The following is a 14,912-nucleotide window of genomic DNA, read 5'->3' as shown; positions in this document are numbered from 1 at the left end:
ATTTCTGATGCTTGGCATTGTTCTGTTTGTCTTCTACTTTGGCTTGCCACTCTTCTACACCCTTTTACTAGATTTCCTTCCTTAGAACCCAAGCTCCAGCTTATGTTTTTATCCGCTGCCAATCTGATTTAAACCCTTCCTGACAGCTCTAGTAAGTCTCCCAACTTATTTCAGTCAGACCAATTTGTACAGGTCCAACCTACCCCAGAACAGATTCCAAGGCCTCAAAAAAATCTGTTGTTCTACGTCCTGCACCGGTTTTCTAACCACGTGCTCGGTCATTCAATTCTCCTGATTCTGAGACGACTGCTTTATACATCCTGCCTTTTATGCTCCTTCATAGCTCCCTGAATTCTGCATTCAGGACCTCATCTCCCTTCCCACCCAAGTCACTGGCTATTCATCGTGCCCCAGAAAAAAATTGCTGCTGTTGTTCTGCGACATCATTGACATTGACAACACGTATGTAGCAACGCATCCTGTAGTCACATTTATGCCCAAAGAAACGCCTGTCCATTCCTCTAATTAAAGAATCCCCCACCAGTTCTGCTCTTCCAATTCTCTTCCTCTTGTACAATACAGCTGATTTCGTTCCTTATCTAGCTGCACAGACCCAAGCTATAAAATGACCACTTCTCTAACATGATCAATCTTGAAAAGCTAGAGTCCCGGAAAACTTCACAAAGAATTCAGTACTTTTAAGGCTGAATGATGCAAAGCACAGTATTAAACGTGTGGTATACAGCCATTTTGCTGGATTCATTGTAGAGTATTATTACTGAGTAGAAACCTCTAGTTCCTTTCATTGATAGCCTAATTGACCCTGCTACAGCAAATCGTACACAGAATCGGCCACAGAGTATTACACCACAACAGGATGCTATTCAATCCATTGACTCTATGCTGGTCCATAATCTAAGGAAGGGCCCAAAAGCCTTTCTTTCAATCTACATTTGGCACCTTATTTATCTTCAATTATTCCATTACCAAAATTGACAAACTGAAGCACTTTCTATGCTAAAAGATGTTTAAGGCATAACATCAGTCCTCAGATATTCAAGAACCCATCACAATGGATCAGTGGAAGTGAAGAACAAAGTTGACATTTATTTTTTACAACCAGCATACGCCGTTTGCTATTATTTTGCTGTACCTTATTTATACTTGAAGTGTTACAGAAGGCATAATACCATCCTGATGCAAAATGACTGATGTAAACTATACACAATATAAACCTTATTAAGTAGTCCGAGAATAATTACAGCACAGAAGGAAGCCAAACAGCCCAGAATAGAGCCAACACAGAGAGAAAGGTGCAATATTATGCTTTACTATTATGAAAGAATCAGAATGAAACCTGGTTATGCATTTAGAACTTCAATGAGAGCAACACTCACTGCTCAACTTCTTTCTGACCTGTAGCAGCAAGTTATTTCCCCAAGTATCTCTGCAAAGGCTATTCTACAGCATTATCTATTTCACTCCATTAGAACATAGATTACGTGTCAACTACATCTACACTAATTCATTGGCTCTAATATGCTTCAGGCAGCTAATGGTAATGAAAAGTACTACATAAAAGAAAATCTTAAAAGCTGTCACTTTTAATTAATACAAGGAATACTCATTAGTAGAAGGAAAAAATCATCTTTCAGGTCAATGATTAGAATGCAATCTTGGACGTGGGCATCACTAGCCTTTCATGTCCATCCATTCTTTCCCAAGATGATGTTGTGGGCCAGCTTTACTGAACTAAAGTAATCTGATACAACTGAGAGGTACAATGTGCCACTTCAGAAGGTCATTCAGAGCAAGCTGTATCTGAGAGCCATCAGAATGAGACATATACTGTTAAAAAGGGAAATGGTGCTTCAAGGGGATGGGACTAAATTTCATGAGACATTGCTGACCACAGCCAAGGAAGGCACCAACTGGATATCATAGAAATCTCCAAATGGAAGGAGCAGAGGAAGAGAATTGAAGGAAAAAAAAAATGGTGCATGGTCTCCTCTTCCAACCTTCCCTGGAAGCAGGCTGAATGTTTTGACCACTTGAGCCAAGAGAAAAATAGAAACTCTCACGTATGTGCACCAGTACAAACACATCCACTTGAAAGAGGGAGCACTGGTGATTACGCTATATGAGATGAAGTGAAAGGAGCAAGTTGCTATTGAATAATGGAGGGCTCTCTCTATTTATTACCCATGGTTTTAAACCTGCAGCTTCCTAATGCCTTAAACCAACCAATCGCTTCCAAAAGTGCTGCCTGGAAACAGAACATGATTCAGTGAAGATGAGGGAAATTTAAGATGCACAAGAAGCTTAAGTAGGGTACACTGTGATACCTTCTAGCATTCAGTTTGGAAGAACACTGCCTGGTTAAACATTGGTCAAAACATTGCCTAGCTCAGGGTCAAATTAACTGTGGAGGAAAACCTTGACTTGGCAGTCTAACCTCAATTTAGTCAGTCAGTCAATCTTCTTGCGCTGGAGAGTCCAGCCTCCTGATTTCCCAATAACATTTCATTGTTTTTGTTTCAGGATCAGAAATAACAAAGATGCTCAGAGACTATCATGGCAATGGGACAAGAGATTATATTAAAGAAACACACTCACTTGGGGTCAGTGATTCTTAGAATTTCTCTGCAAAGCCGACCAATAAATGTCACAGATTCATCGACCGGTTGGAATTTAGGAATGGGAATATGGGTGGACTGGTACATGCTCTGCCAGTCTAGAATCTATAAGAAAACAAAAAAAAAAATCTGTTGATAAAAAAAATGAAAATCTCAAAGTCAAAGCCTTGACCTTTTCTTGGTTCATCAACTAGGATTCAGCAGCTGCCCTGAGAAGTATTTCAAAATTATTAATTATTTTAAATATAGACAATGGAGTCCATCCCATAATTCAAGTGAAAATGTAAAGCTGATTGGGAAAATATATTGAAGGCTTTTGAAACTTAATGGTCCGAATCAAGTTTAGTTGCTAAGTCCCAAAGCACATTATGGAAAATGCATTTCCCCAAGAATGTAAACTCTCCCAGTGTTAACAGAGAGATTTAATATTTTCAATTTCCTTATACAGTATTAATATTCACCTATCATTCTTTATGAGAAGTAGGCACAACTACTGCGACTAAGATTTTCTTATTTCCATTAATTCTCCAGCATTCTACCTACAAAATTTTAACTAGACTATACAGGGTAAATGGAAGAAGGATGTTCCTGATGACTAGCAAGTCCAGAACTGGGGTCACGGTTTAAGAATACAGGGTAGACCATTTAGGACTGAGGAGAAATTTCTCCATCCAGAGAGTGTTGAATCCTTTGCCACAGAAATTGTTTGAGGCCAAAACATTGAATGTTTTCAAGAAAAAGTTAGATATAGTTCTTAGGGGTAAAGGGATCAAAGGGGAATAAACTCAAAAGGGTTGAATGGCTTAAATCATGCTATTATATATGTTTCTAATGCTTAATTCCCAATTTATTTTCTCAATCTTAAAATGGCAGTCTAAAGTCACACCTCAATAGATTCGGCAATATATAACAATAAAAACGGGAGTTATATCACTGACTATAGACTACATCAAGATCAAAGACAAAGATGTTTGCATGTATTTGCTTAGAGGTCTACACAGGGCTCCATGCCTCAGGAATTAATACGCAATTTTAATGCAAGCACAAGGACAGTGAGCTGGGCTCTGATTTCCCAAGAATCAAAATGTGAAAATGAAACAAACTTGTGTTGAGTGCCCAGGAATTCCAATGTGTTTGAAATGTAACTGCAATTAGGTTGAAGTTAGCCTGCGTGTGGGGATCTTATATCATCAGGTTTCCAAGACACGCTACTGGACCAATAGTCCAGAGGCCGAGTCTAATGCTCTGGGGACATGGATTTAAAACGCTCAAGGGCAGTTGGTGGAATTTAAGTTCAATTAATAAAATCAGGAATATGAAGCTAGTCTCCGTCATGGTGACCATGACGATGAGCATCAGCAGATGGAATTAAAATCCCTTGGTTCACTAATGTCCTATAGGGAAGGAAATTTTCTGTCCTTACCTGGTCTGACCTGCATGTGATTAATAATGATGTTCACTCTTAACTGCCTTCCGAAATGGCCTAGCATGCCACTCAGTTCAAAGGCAATTAACAAATGGGCAACAGATGGAGTTTTCCAGCAAATCCACAGCCCATGAAAGAATTATTTTATAAAAACGTAGTCACTAATCTTAACCATTTTGTACCAACACAGAAATGCACCCTATAATAGTGATGCACATTTTTTAAAAAATTATGAATTTTTAAAACTTGAGAATTAAAATCATCTCAACCATAGAGAGATAAGAATTGCCAGACAAAAGGAGATCAGAGCCCAGCTCGCTGTCTTTGCATCATCCTAGTGCTCATATGAGAGTTGTTGGCCCTTTCCCAGCAACCACCTTCTACCAATCAGTTTGCAGCAGACCCAGAAATGACATGAGGGAACTGTCATTGGTGGAAAGCTTTGGGAATTACAAGTTCAAGCTAGCTAAACTTACCATGCTGCATCTCAAATTAGTCACCCAACGGTACTTCAAAATAGCAATTGATTCTTTCAGCATCTAACTTATAATATCTTTTGAAAAATTAATTCAACAGTAAAATTAGTCACTGGCTCAAAACCAAAGGTTAGATGCAATACAAAGCAGGCCACATGGTAACAATACTTTTAGAAGCTCATAGCAAAAGAATAGTCACTTTAAAGTCCTGCAGGTTGAACATGTTTTCCTAATCAACCAGTTAACAGATGTTCTCACACACCTCTGGAACAGGTAGGACTTGAACTTGAACTTGGGCCTCTTGGTCCAAGGGTAGGGATACTACCACAGAGCCACAAGAGGGCCCCTCCTGCAGGTTGAAATGTTGAGGTTAAAATTAAGAGCACCTTTTGATACTCTACCTGCAGCATATACTAAAGAACAATGATGTGCACAAATTCTCAAAGATGTCTTAAAAGTCTATCAATTGTGTTTGATCAGATGCAGGCAGAGACCATTAATTGGGATTTAACTGGAACAAACATAAAGGAGACACTTATTGAACTGTGGGGCATCTGAGTTAGGAGGCACGTGCATACAATGTTTTGCTCTGTAAATAAATGGTAACACTGAATAAAGATTCACTCTGTTGTTGCAAGGACACTTCATATTTAATGTTGCTTGGATGATTCAAGTTTTGAAGGATTTTTGAAAAATGGAATTATTTTCAAGCTTTGGAAACACTTGAAGGTGATTCTTTCACAAAAAAAAAATTGAAGGTTTTTTTTTAAATAAGGCACTGCTTGCTTTGTTGCAAACCCCTACAGGATTCGATTGGGATCTCTTCTACATTTCATCCTTCTCTGCACAGATCTGTTATTTTGGGACTGTTTCAGAGGAATAACCATTTATACTTCTATATTACTGAATGCGCATGTTATTCAATAAAGAAGCAATAATTGGTTACATTTTGATTTGATAACAAACCAATACCTACATTTAGGAAATATGGCTGATAGAGCTTGTTTAAAATCTAACTTACACAAGGTATTTAATTGATCGTCTTGGTAACTAGAATAAGTATTTTTGTTTTTTTTTATTGTGACCATGGAGTAGTAGGACTAGAAAGGCACTGCAATCCTCCAGAGTCGGTTATAACATTGTAAATAAATACGAGACCAAGTAAAGATTAATTCCCATACTTTCTTTCACTAACTTATTTCCTGGAATAGACATGGACACACATGTATCACTTTCACCACAGCTGCAGTAGCATCAGGCAGGTAGATAAAAAGGACTGAACATGGCAGAGCAAATAGATGGGGTAAAAGAAATTAAATTATTTAAAAAGCAAAAATGACACAAAAGTAGTTATGCTAATTTAAAATTTCTTTGGGAATTACCTTTGTCCTCAAGAAATTATTACACTCTTGTTCCACATTGTAGTTGATTATACGAGACACCTCCTCCTGCCATATCTTCAGCCCATAAATGCTGACATAATCTTGTATGTATTCAAACGAACGGTAGAATCCATCCATCGTGGCAGCCATCTCTTTCAGTTTGGGCATCAGTTCACTAGTCTGTGTTAGAACAATACCAAGTTTTTGAAGCTTTTAAAACACGTTTTCTATAAATCATAATAATGAACTGCACTTCACAACTGGGTTTTGAATAAATTCTTAAGATTCTCTACACTCAAAAGTTAGTAATTCTGAATAACAAAAGTATTCAAGTGCAAACTAAAGTCTATCTATGTTAGAAGTAAGTTCTCCGAACTTAATTATGTGCAGCCATCTGAAATAACATATTTTTCTAGCAAAATAAATGATGATTTCAACTGTAAAAAAGGACCTGTGCCCATTTTCCTTTTCCCCAGTGTACAGTCTCCACCTAAAAACTAACAAATTTATTCTTCACAGACTTATAAAGGGATGGCTACAATGCACTTATAATCCCATGACCTACGAACATCTAAATCCACTTCTGCATGCCTTTGGTGAGAGGCACACTCCGACTTCAAGGTTGTGGGTGACAAGTTAGTGGGGCTCAGTAGATATTAGAGTCGTCCTTCCCTACAAATGTTATACTTATCCAGATCAGAGATTTTTTTTAAAAAACATCCTTCCAATGCGTGGTCCAAAATTCTAAAGCAAGAACAAACATTACATTGCACAATTGTCACATCCATTCACCTTAGCTTTTGGGTTAAAAATGAGCCCTTTGTGAAGAGCATAGGCAACCCTTCTGACCAATTCCTTCCGGATGCCATCTTCCAGCAATTGCTTAGGATCCACCTATTTAAAAAATAAAAAGGAAAAGGGATTTGTAATTCTAAACCTCTCCTGAAAAAATAACTTAGTGCTAAATTCCCCTGTAAAATTGAGAGCGAAAACAGAAGTCGCTGGAAAAGCTCAGCAGATCTGGCAGCATCTGTGGAGAAATAAAAAAATCAGAGTTAACGTTTCAGATCTGGTGACCCAAGTTCTGAGCAAGGGTCACCAGACCCAAAACGTTGACTCAGATTTCTTTTCTCCACAAATGCTGCGAGACCTGCTGAGCTTTTCCAGTGACTTCTGGTTTTGTTCCTGATTTACAGCATCCGCAGTTCTTTTGGTTTTTATTTAGTATTCCCCTGTAAAATTGCCTTCTCTCAGCATCCCCCTTACTAACATCATTAGCCAAGCAAATCTGACTGAACGTTTGGGATATCGCCATCAAATGAAAACAATGAAACTGATAGTTCGAGGGAGAAAAAGTGCAAGGCAGGTTTTCCTGAACTAAGAGATCAGATCAGCAGCAGGGCTGCAAGACGAGATTTTGGGGTTGCAAGCTCTGAGACAATTGTGGAACTCCAACTGATGTCTGACAACCATAACAACCCTATCAATGCTGGCGTTCGATTTTTGTTGGTGGACACAGCCCAAGTGCGCTACTCTTTTTTAAGTGGAGAAGACCTGCCTTTTCATCCTCTCATACCCATCAAAACAGGGATACACAAAGTCTGGAGATTTAAAAAGAGGTCACATCAAGTGAATGTTTGGGAAAGACCATGCAAAACAGCGAAATTGGCATTGGTGGATTATCTAGTTTGGTAGTGATATTTATGGATGATAATGCAGCCTTTTCAACTTGAAGATTTATCAGCCTGCTCCATCAATCATTTTGGTTCTTGTTATTTATTTCTGAAATTTCTTGGTCCACAGATTTGGTTTTTAAAAAACTGCAATACTCAATGAAATTCCCCCACGCACCTTTAAGGCAGCTGAACAGAATTATTGGAGAGTGCTGGATTCTGAAATTTGTAAACTACCTTTTAAATACGAACCATGAAGCATACATTATTCTGAATGTTTCTCCAAAGAAGTGCATTATTTGAAGTTATAATCTTATTAAAAGAAAATTAAATGCATTTTACAACTTGCCCTCTATCTGTATCACTATTAACACAAAAAGATGGGAAAGCAACCCGCCTCCAAGCTTCTCTTCTTTCATATGTAGTTTTTGAGAGAGCAAGAAAAGTGCTTTGCAAGTCACATCATCAATCCACCTCCCCATAACAAAGTACTCAGCTTCTCAGCATCAAGCTAGTGGTCAGGAACCGTGTGTACATGACCGCTACAAATCCATGTATTGTCACTACATGGCACAGCACCACAAACCTTGCTTCAATGTCACCTTATAATTAGTTACTTTAGTTGAACTGGTGAGATACTTCATAGTACTGCCACAGTTTGATCTTTCATGAAGTGTCATTAAAACAGCATGTACAAGTACACAGAGTTTAGAGAACTTAATCCGATGCAACATGGTATTGGATTCGTACATCATGCAGTCAGGGATTACACATTGCCCCCAATCTAAGGTAACAAAAGGAATAAGAACTGTCTGACAAAAGCACAGTGTGAGGATATGTCACCTCTGAATTCCCCCCACAACAGAAGTTATGAATCACACAATGAGAAGCAATAAAGCAGAGATAATAACAAACAGCTGACTTTATTCTGAAAAAAAAAGGACAATAAGAACTTTTCATTTCAAGTGTTTGTTTATTTTTAATGAAGCTAACAGCTCAAACACCCTCTCCTAACTCAATCCACTCTGTTCACATATCACTCATACAATTAACTCATGCAAAAACAGGATATACTTCTTATCTGTTGGGAATTTTTTTGAAGAAGCTTTGATTAAGCCAAAACCTTTGCCCTTTGAGATTGATATTATCTATAAATACTACCCTTTTCCCTAACGTTGCACCATCCAGTTGCAGAGATACTAGTTTAAACAATGGCCCTGGAAAGCACCCAGAAGCATTTGAATTAAATAGTTATGACCCTTGTACGTTTCATCACGGACTGCCAGAACCCAAGACACACATAACAGCTGAAGCAATGAACAGTCTTCTTGTTTTAGAAACTAGAATGCAAAATAACCTCAGATCTCCGCCACAATAAAACGTATCTTCAAACATTTGCACTTGCCTTGATGATGCCAACAAGGGTAGTCTTCATCATGAGAATGCCTTCAGTGAAAATTGATATTGCATGAGTAAGTCTTGCAACCTTTGAGCAAAGAGGATATGAGAAATAATGATTAAAAAAAAGGGAGTAACCAATTTAATTTCCTGTTGGTCTTTTGACATGTGCTATCGGTTAACATTCACCATATTCACTCGAGGGTCCTAACCCATAATTAACACTGACAATTTAATGTAGTTTTGAGGGGCTTTGTCAAAAGGAATGCTAGGTGTGCTGGTTAATTTGGATCAAATACATACTACTTTAACATAGAGAGCACTGTATTAACAAAAAAAAACTGACCAGCAATTCTTTCATTGTTTGAGGAAAGTTGTAAGGAAGAAAAAGAAACTCAGAGTCATTGTTGCTATGAGATCACCTGTAAATAATGTTATGAAACAAGAAAAAAAGCAATGCACCAAAATTTGGCGAAAATGGAATCCCTTTTACAATTCAATTCAGAAACATCACAAAAACAGCAGAGTCTGATTCACAAGAAATCTGCATTCGCAGCCAAGTTATGAGGTGCCATTAAAGAGTTTTAATGCCTTTTTCACCACCCTGCTTTAGCTGTACCAAAAATGTCAACAAAAACAGAGCAAGAGCCCTCCAACACAAATTCCATTCTGTGAACACCAATGGCCGCTATACCCTCTGACCTATCCAAAATCCACTATCCCCTCTTACCTCATATCTTGCACCAAGCTGGGAATAGTCTTTCAGCTTGTCTTTGTCCAATCGAGTTGGCACTTCCATAATACTGTGTGTTTGCAGCTTGATAATCTTTGCCAAGGATGTAAACATACTTTCCGGAATTATCTGCAAAACCTAGAACAGCAAACAAAGAGAGTTGACAATTTTTAAAAACTGCTGTTACATTTTCCAGTGATACCACCATTGTAGGTGATTAAGCACAAGGTTTTTCATTCATGTTAATGTGCCATATTGCTTAAAAATTCAATTCAAAAGTTTGACCTAATTTCAAGCTAAACATGGAATCAACATGAAAATAAGCAAACAAACAATCATGTGGACAGACAAATGCTGAACAAGATGTGTTGGATGGGACAAATGTCTATTGAACCAACTAAAACAGCAACAGCTTGAATTTCTACAACCTCTTCAACATAACAAAATAAAAATTCTCTCAAGGTGCTTCACAGAGAATTAAAGGAAAATGGGTACGGAACTTGAAGGTGAGTAATAACCAAAATCTTTGTCAAAGGAAGAGTTTCAATAGGTAGAGAAGATTAGGCTCAGATTTCTGGAGTGGTGGGAACCAGATGGCCAACAAGTAATCCACTATTGACCTAAGCAGAGACAATGCATGGATGACCGAAGAGCTGGGGTAAGCACTGACTCAGGAGTAGCGATCACAGGGTGAGATTGAGGTACAAGAATAAAGAGGGGTAAGGTCATGAAGTGATTGAAACAAAACAGAACTTAAATCTAGCAACGTGGAACAGCAAAGGTAACGAATGATAATTAATTGCAACCTGATGTGGGACTAAATATGTACAACAGAATTTTGGATAGGCCAGAAGTGAAGAATAGAGGTCAACAGCAAGGTTAGAGGAGACAAAACCATGATTTAAGATTTCAGCAGCAGATAGGCTGCAAGTAGATATGAAAGCAGCAAACATTACTGAGCCAATGGTACATGATCTTTGTGATGGAGAGGAGATCGAGTTTCCAACCTAGAATCCAATAGGATACAGGGTTTTCAATAAGTCAGTTCAACCTGATATGGTTGAGGAAGGAAACAGAAGACGGATACAGAATTACTGGCAGAAACCAAAGCTGATGTCTTCTTTTCTTGAGGCACTGGTGGCGCATGAACAGCAGTTCTGAAAGGGAGAGGAAATGATGTCCGAGATGGAACTATTTACAATAGAAGATAGCACAGAAAGGTAAGGAGAGTAGTAAGGAGTTCAATAGAAATGACACTGGGAACTCAGCAGGAGGTCTCAAATAAGACGTGGCAGGTCACTGTATGGAGGAAGGTGGGGCAAAATGAAGAGAGAGAAAGAAAGACAAAAAGATGCAGGGCTAAAGCAGGAGGCAAGGTTCTGACTTTGTGCAAAATGGAAGCAAACAGATTGTCTACTGATGACAAAAGAAATCCAGGAGGTCCTTGCAGATGGTGTTAGAGGTGAGGGAGTAAGAACATAAGGAGAATGATGGTAGTAAAAGTTAAAAGGAGCCTACAGTCAAATTTGTTATCCAGAATCATCATCAAGCATCGTTAAGCAGAGGAGAGCTAGGCTTAACAAAATTTGATGCGATTGAGCCAGATCTGACGATGAATGGCCAAACCTATTGTAGTCACGTTAATGATCCCAGATTCAAGTACAGAACTTGTATAAATACCAGGTATAAAAAGGCATTGATGGAGTTAACAGGGAGGAGAGAAAAAGAAAGAAAGAGCGCGCACAAGAGAAAAAGAGTGCACGCAGGAATATCAGGGGAGATGAAGGGCAGATGTACTCGAGAGAATTTCAGTATTGGTGTAAGTTTACGGGGAAATTGAAACATACAGCTCTGTATTTAAAGCACACAGCTAACTGTCATAATTCAATACGTCAAAGTGGACATTCATTCCAGCTCACAAGACTCACCTTTCTAACATAGGCGACCAGCTCTCCAGAATAATACTGGGACACACTCAGAAGGTCAGGGCTATTGGCCTGATTAATTCTCATCAGTGGAAGATCAAGGGCTGACGCCAACTGAAACAACAGAACAAATTATCTATCAACGTAAAAAAAACTTATCAATCATTAATCTCAGATGTATCAATAATACAGATTTTGTATTTTAAAAAAATCATCTTCAGAAAATGGGCACCACTTGTAAGGCTTGTATTTATTGCCTTAGATGTTCCTTAAAATGAAGGAATCAAGTGTTGTAAACACGGTTAGGGGATACAGTAGGTAGCATAAATTGATAGAAAGTTGTAAATGGGCAGTGACGGACTGACTGGGTTGGCAAAAAACTTTAGCAGAGGGAGTTCAGCAAGGAAATGTTAAGTCAACCTCTTTCAACCATTCAGATTCAGATTCAGATTCTTTTTCCCCCCCAACGGCTAAGCAGTTTAGAACTGTACAAGAAGCACAGTAGTTTAGGGTCTCACAGACACAAAACATTAAAAGTTGAGGCGGGTACAAAAGTAAAATGAGAAAACTAATGAAACATTGGTTTTTTTTATATCAAGCTGGGTGGAATACAAAAGGTGGAACTTACATTGGTTCAATAACGTTCTGGTTAGGCCCAAACACAAAAATAGCTGGAAAAGCTCAGCAGGTCTGGCAGCATCTGTGAAGAGAAATCAGAGTTACCGTTTCGGGTCCAGTGACCATTCCTCAGAACTGATGGTAGCTGGGAAAATGTTTTTTTTTTTTAAATGCAGACAATAGGGTGGGGGTGAGGAGTAAACAATAGGTGATTAGGGATAGAGCCCAAAAGGAGAGAAGACGATTTGGACAAAGGAATGGATAACGATCTGGCTATGAGGGTGAATAGCTGTTAATGGAGACTGTTAGTGGCTAAAAATGGGTTATGTGTAATAACAGACAATGTGATCACAAGGCCTGGTGTGTGGAGGTGGGGTCTCGGACATAGGAGAGTTCAAGTCCTAAAGTCATTAAACTCGATATATAGAGTCCTGACAGCTGCAGGGTCCCCCAGCAGAATACGAGATGTTGTTCTTCCAGCTTACGCTGAGCTTTGCTGGAGCACTGCAGCAAGCCCGAGTCAGAGATATTGGCCAGGGGACAGGATAGTGTGTTGAAGTGGCAGGCAACTGGAAGCTCACGGTCATTTTTGTGGGCAGAACGTAGGTGATCTGTGAAAAATTCAGGGAAACAAAGCGTAGACTTAGTGAGCGCTTCGCAGAATGCACCTCCCTGTTCCCTGGCCAATATCTTTGTCTCAGGCTTGCTGCAGTGCTCCAGCATAGCTCAGCACAAGCTGGAAGAACAACACCTCAGTTTCCGCTTGGGGATCCTGCAGCCTTCTGGACTCAATATCGAGTTCAACGAATTTAAGCTTTGAACTCACCTATATCCTAGCCCCTACCCCCACAGACCAGGCCGTGATCATATTACACACAAGCCATTTTTAGCCACTAAGAGTCTCCATTAACAGCTATTCACCCTCCTAGCCAGATTGTTATTCACTTCTTGTCTGTCCAACTGTTCTTCCCTCTCTTTGGGCTCTATCTCCAATCACCTATAGTTCACTCCTTACCCCCACCCTATCGTCTGCATAAAAACACGACATTTATCCAGCTGCCATCAGTTCTGAGGAAGGTTTACGGATCTGAAATGTTAACTCTGATTTCTCTTCAGATGCTGCCAGACTTGCTGAGCTTTTCCAGCTATTTCTGCGTTTAGTTTCTGATTTACAGCATCCGCAGTTCTTTCAGATTTTATCTGGTTAGTCTTGCTATGCTGCTCGTCCGAGTATAAGGTGCATTACAGGCAATAGTTGCTTTGCCCTAGCAAAGGAGGGGCAACCTAAGCATGTTATTCCTCTCAAGGCATTTTTATTCTTCTACATGATGATGATTTTGGCATTTGCTGCCCATCCCTCACTGCCTTCGAACTAATTGAAATGGCCTAGAGAGCCAGAGGGCAGTGAAAAATCAACCACATTGCTGAGGGTCTAGTGTCACATGTAAACATAGCCTTTCCAAATAGGACAATTGCAAGCAGTAGGCTTAAGACAACTGACAATGGTTACACTGTCATCATTATACCAGCTTTTTTGAACTTCAGATTGGTTTTATAAACTGAACTCAAATTTCGCTGTTTGTCATGGTGGGATTCAAAGCCAATGTCTCCAGAATATTAGTCTGGACAACCACAATTTCCCTGAAGTTTGAATAAATAATAAATCTGGGCACAGGCTACCCGTAAAGTATAAAACAAAGAGGAATTGAAAAGAAAGATGGAGAATGATGTGGGAGAGTTCAACTTCTAATAAAAATTAATAGAATTGTCATTCCTCATGGAAATTTCATGATACAGAATTAATGAGATTTCCCAGTGACCCAACTGTTTTAGGACACACTCATTACTAATGAATAACCCACTCATTCACCTTGTAATTTGATCAGTTCAACAGCTGAATCATTTCTGGACTATACTGCTTTCTAACTCTTCACTTACCTTTAAAAATGTTGCCTTAAGTTTGGTTACCATGAAAGGACTGACTCGAATACCTTCTTGCATAATAGTTGTGTAGCTGCGGATAAGTAGTATTATATTAGTCATTACTCAAAGACACAGTAACTACAGCAATGCACAGTTTGACTGGCGCTGGTAAAGGTCAGAGAATTGAAACAATAACTAAATTGGGTACATAAAAAGGAAACCATTACCAGTCACCCACATGACCATAAATAATTTTAGAATTCAGGAGTTAAATTCACTTGGCCAAAAACTTCCAAAGGCCATTCACCATTTGGATTTTCATCTATTCAACTTTTGGAGCTTCCAACAACATTGCTGACGTTTCACATTTTCTGAAACTTGGATATTGTCTTTGCCTCAGAGCAATACACAACACTTTTGAGAGGATAGAAAGTTTCAGAATGTCTACAGAATGTCTATAGCCTACTTCTCTATTACCAATAACTTGAACCAACAATCCCTTTAGTTTTCTTTTGTTGTGCACATCCTATCCACTTCAGCATACAGGATCTTAACATGTTGCACAGCCAAACATGTCTGGTAGTATAAGAGATAGTAGGAACTGCAGATGCTGGAGAATCTGAGATAACACGGTGTAGAGCTGCTTGAACACAGCAGGCCAAGCAGCATCAGAGGAGCAGTAAGGCTGATGTTTCAGGTCTGGACCCTTCTTCAGAAAAAAA

General features: G+C 39.0%; 1 protein-coding gene across 1 annotated transcript in view; it reads right to left on the bottom strand.

Annotated features, from left to right (window-relative positions):
- washc5 (WASH complex subunit 5) overlaps positions 1–14,912 on the bottom strand; it is a 58,261-nt gene that overhangs the window by 15,512 nt on the left and 27,837 nt on the right. Inside the window, exons 13-19 of the mRNA XM_020519453.2 lie at positions 14,206–14,281; positions 11,653–11,763; positions 9,722–9,862; positions 8,999–9,079; positions 6,713–6,814; positions 5,921–6,100; positions 2,617–2,741 (exon numbers count right to left, since the gene is read on the bottom strand). Of these exons, the coding sequence (XP_020375042.1) occupies positions 2,617–2,741; positions 5,921–6,100; positions 6,713–6,814; positions 8,999–9,079; positions 9,722–9,862; positions 11,653–11,763; positions 14,206–14,281 (816 nt within the window). The remainder of the gene's footprint in view (positions 1–2,616; positions 2,742–5,920; positions 6,101–6,712; positions 6,815–8,998; positions 9,080–9,721; positions 9,863–11,652; positions 11,764–14,205; positions 14,282–14,912) is intronic.

The sequence above is a fragment of the Rhincodon typus genome, chromosome 4 (genome assembly GCF_021869965.1).
Source record: "Rhincodon typus isolate 14 chromosome 4, sRhiTyp1.1, whole genome shotgun sequence".
In the NCBI taxonomy this organism is placed as follows: domain Eukaryota; kingdom Metazoa; phylum Chordata; class Chondrichthyes; order Orectolobiformes; family Rhincodontidae; genus Rhincodon; species Rhincodon typus.
The sequence above is the reverse complement of the archived record's forward strand: the minus strand, read 5'-3'. Positions and strand labels throughout refer to the sequence as shown.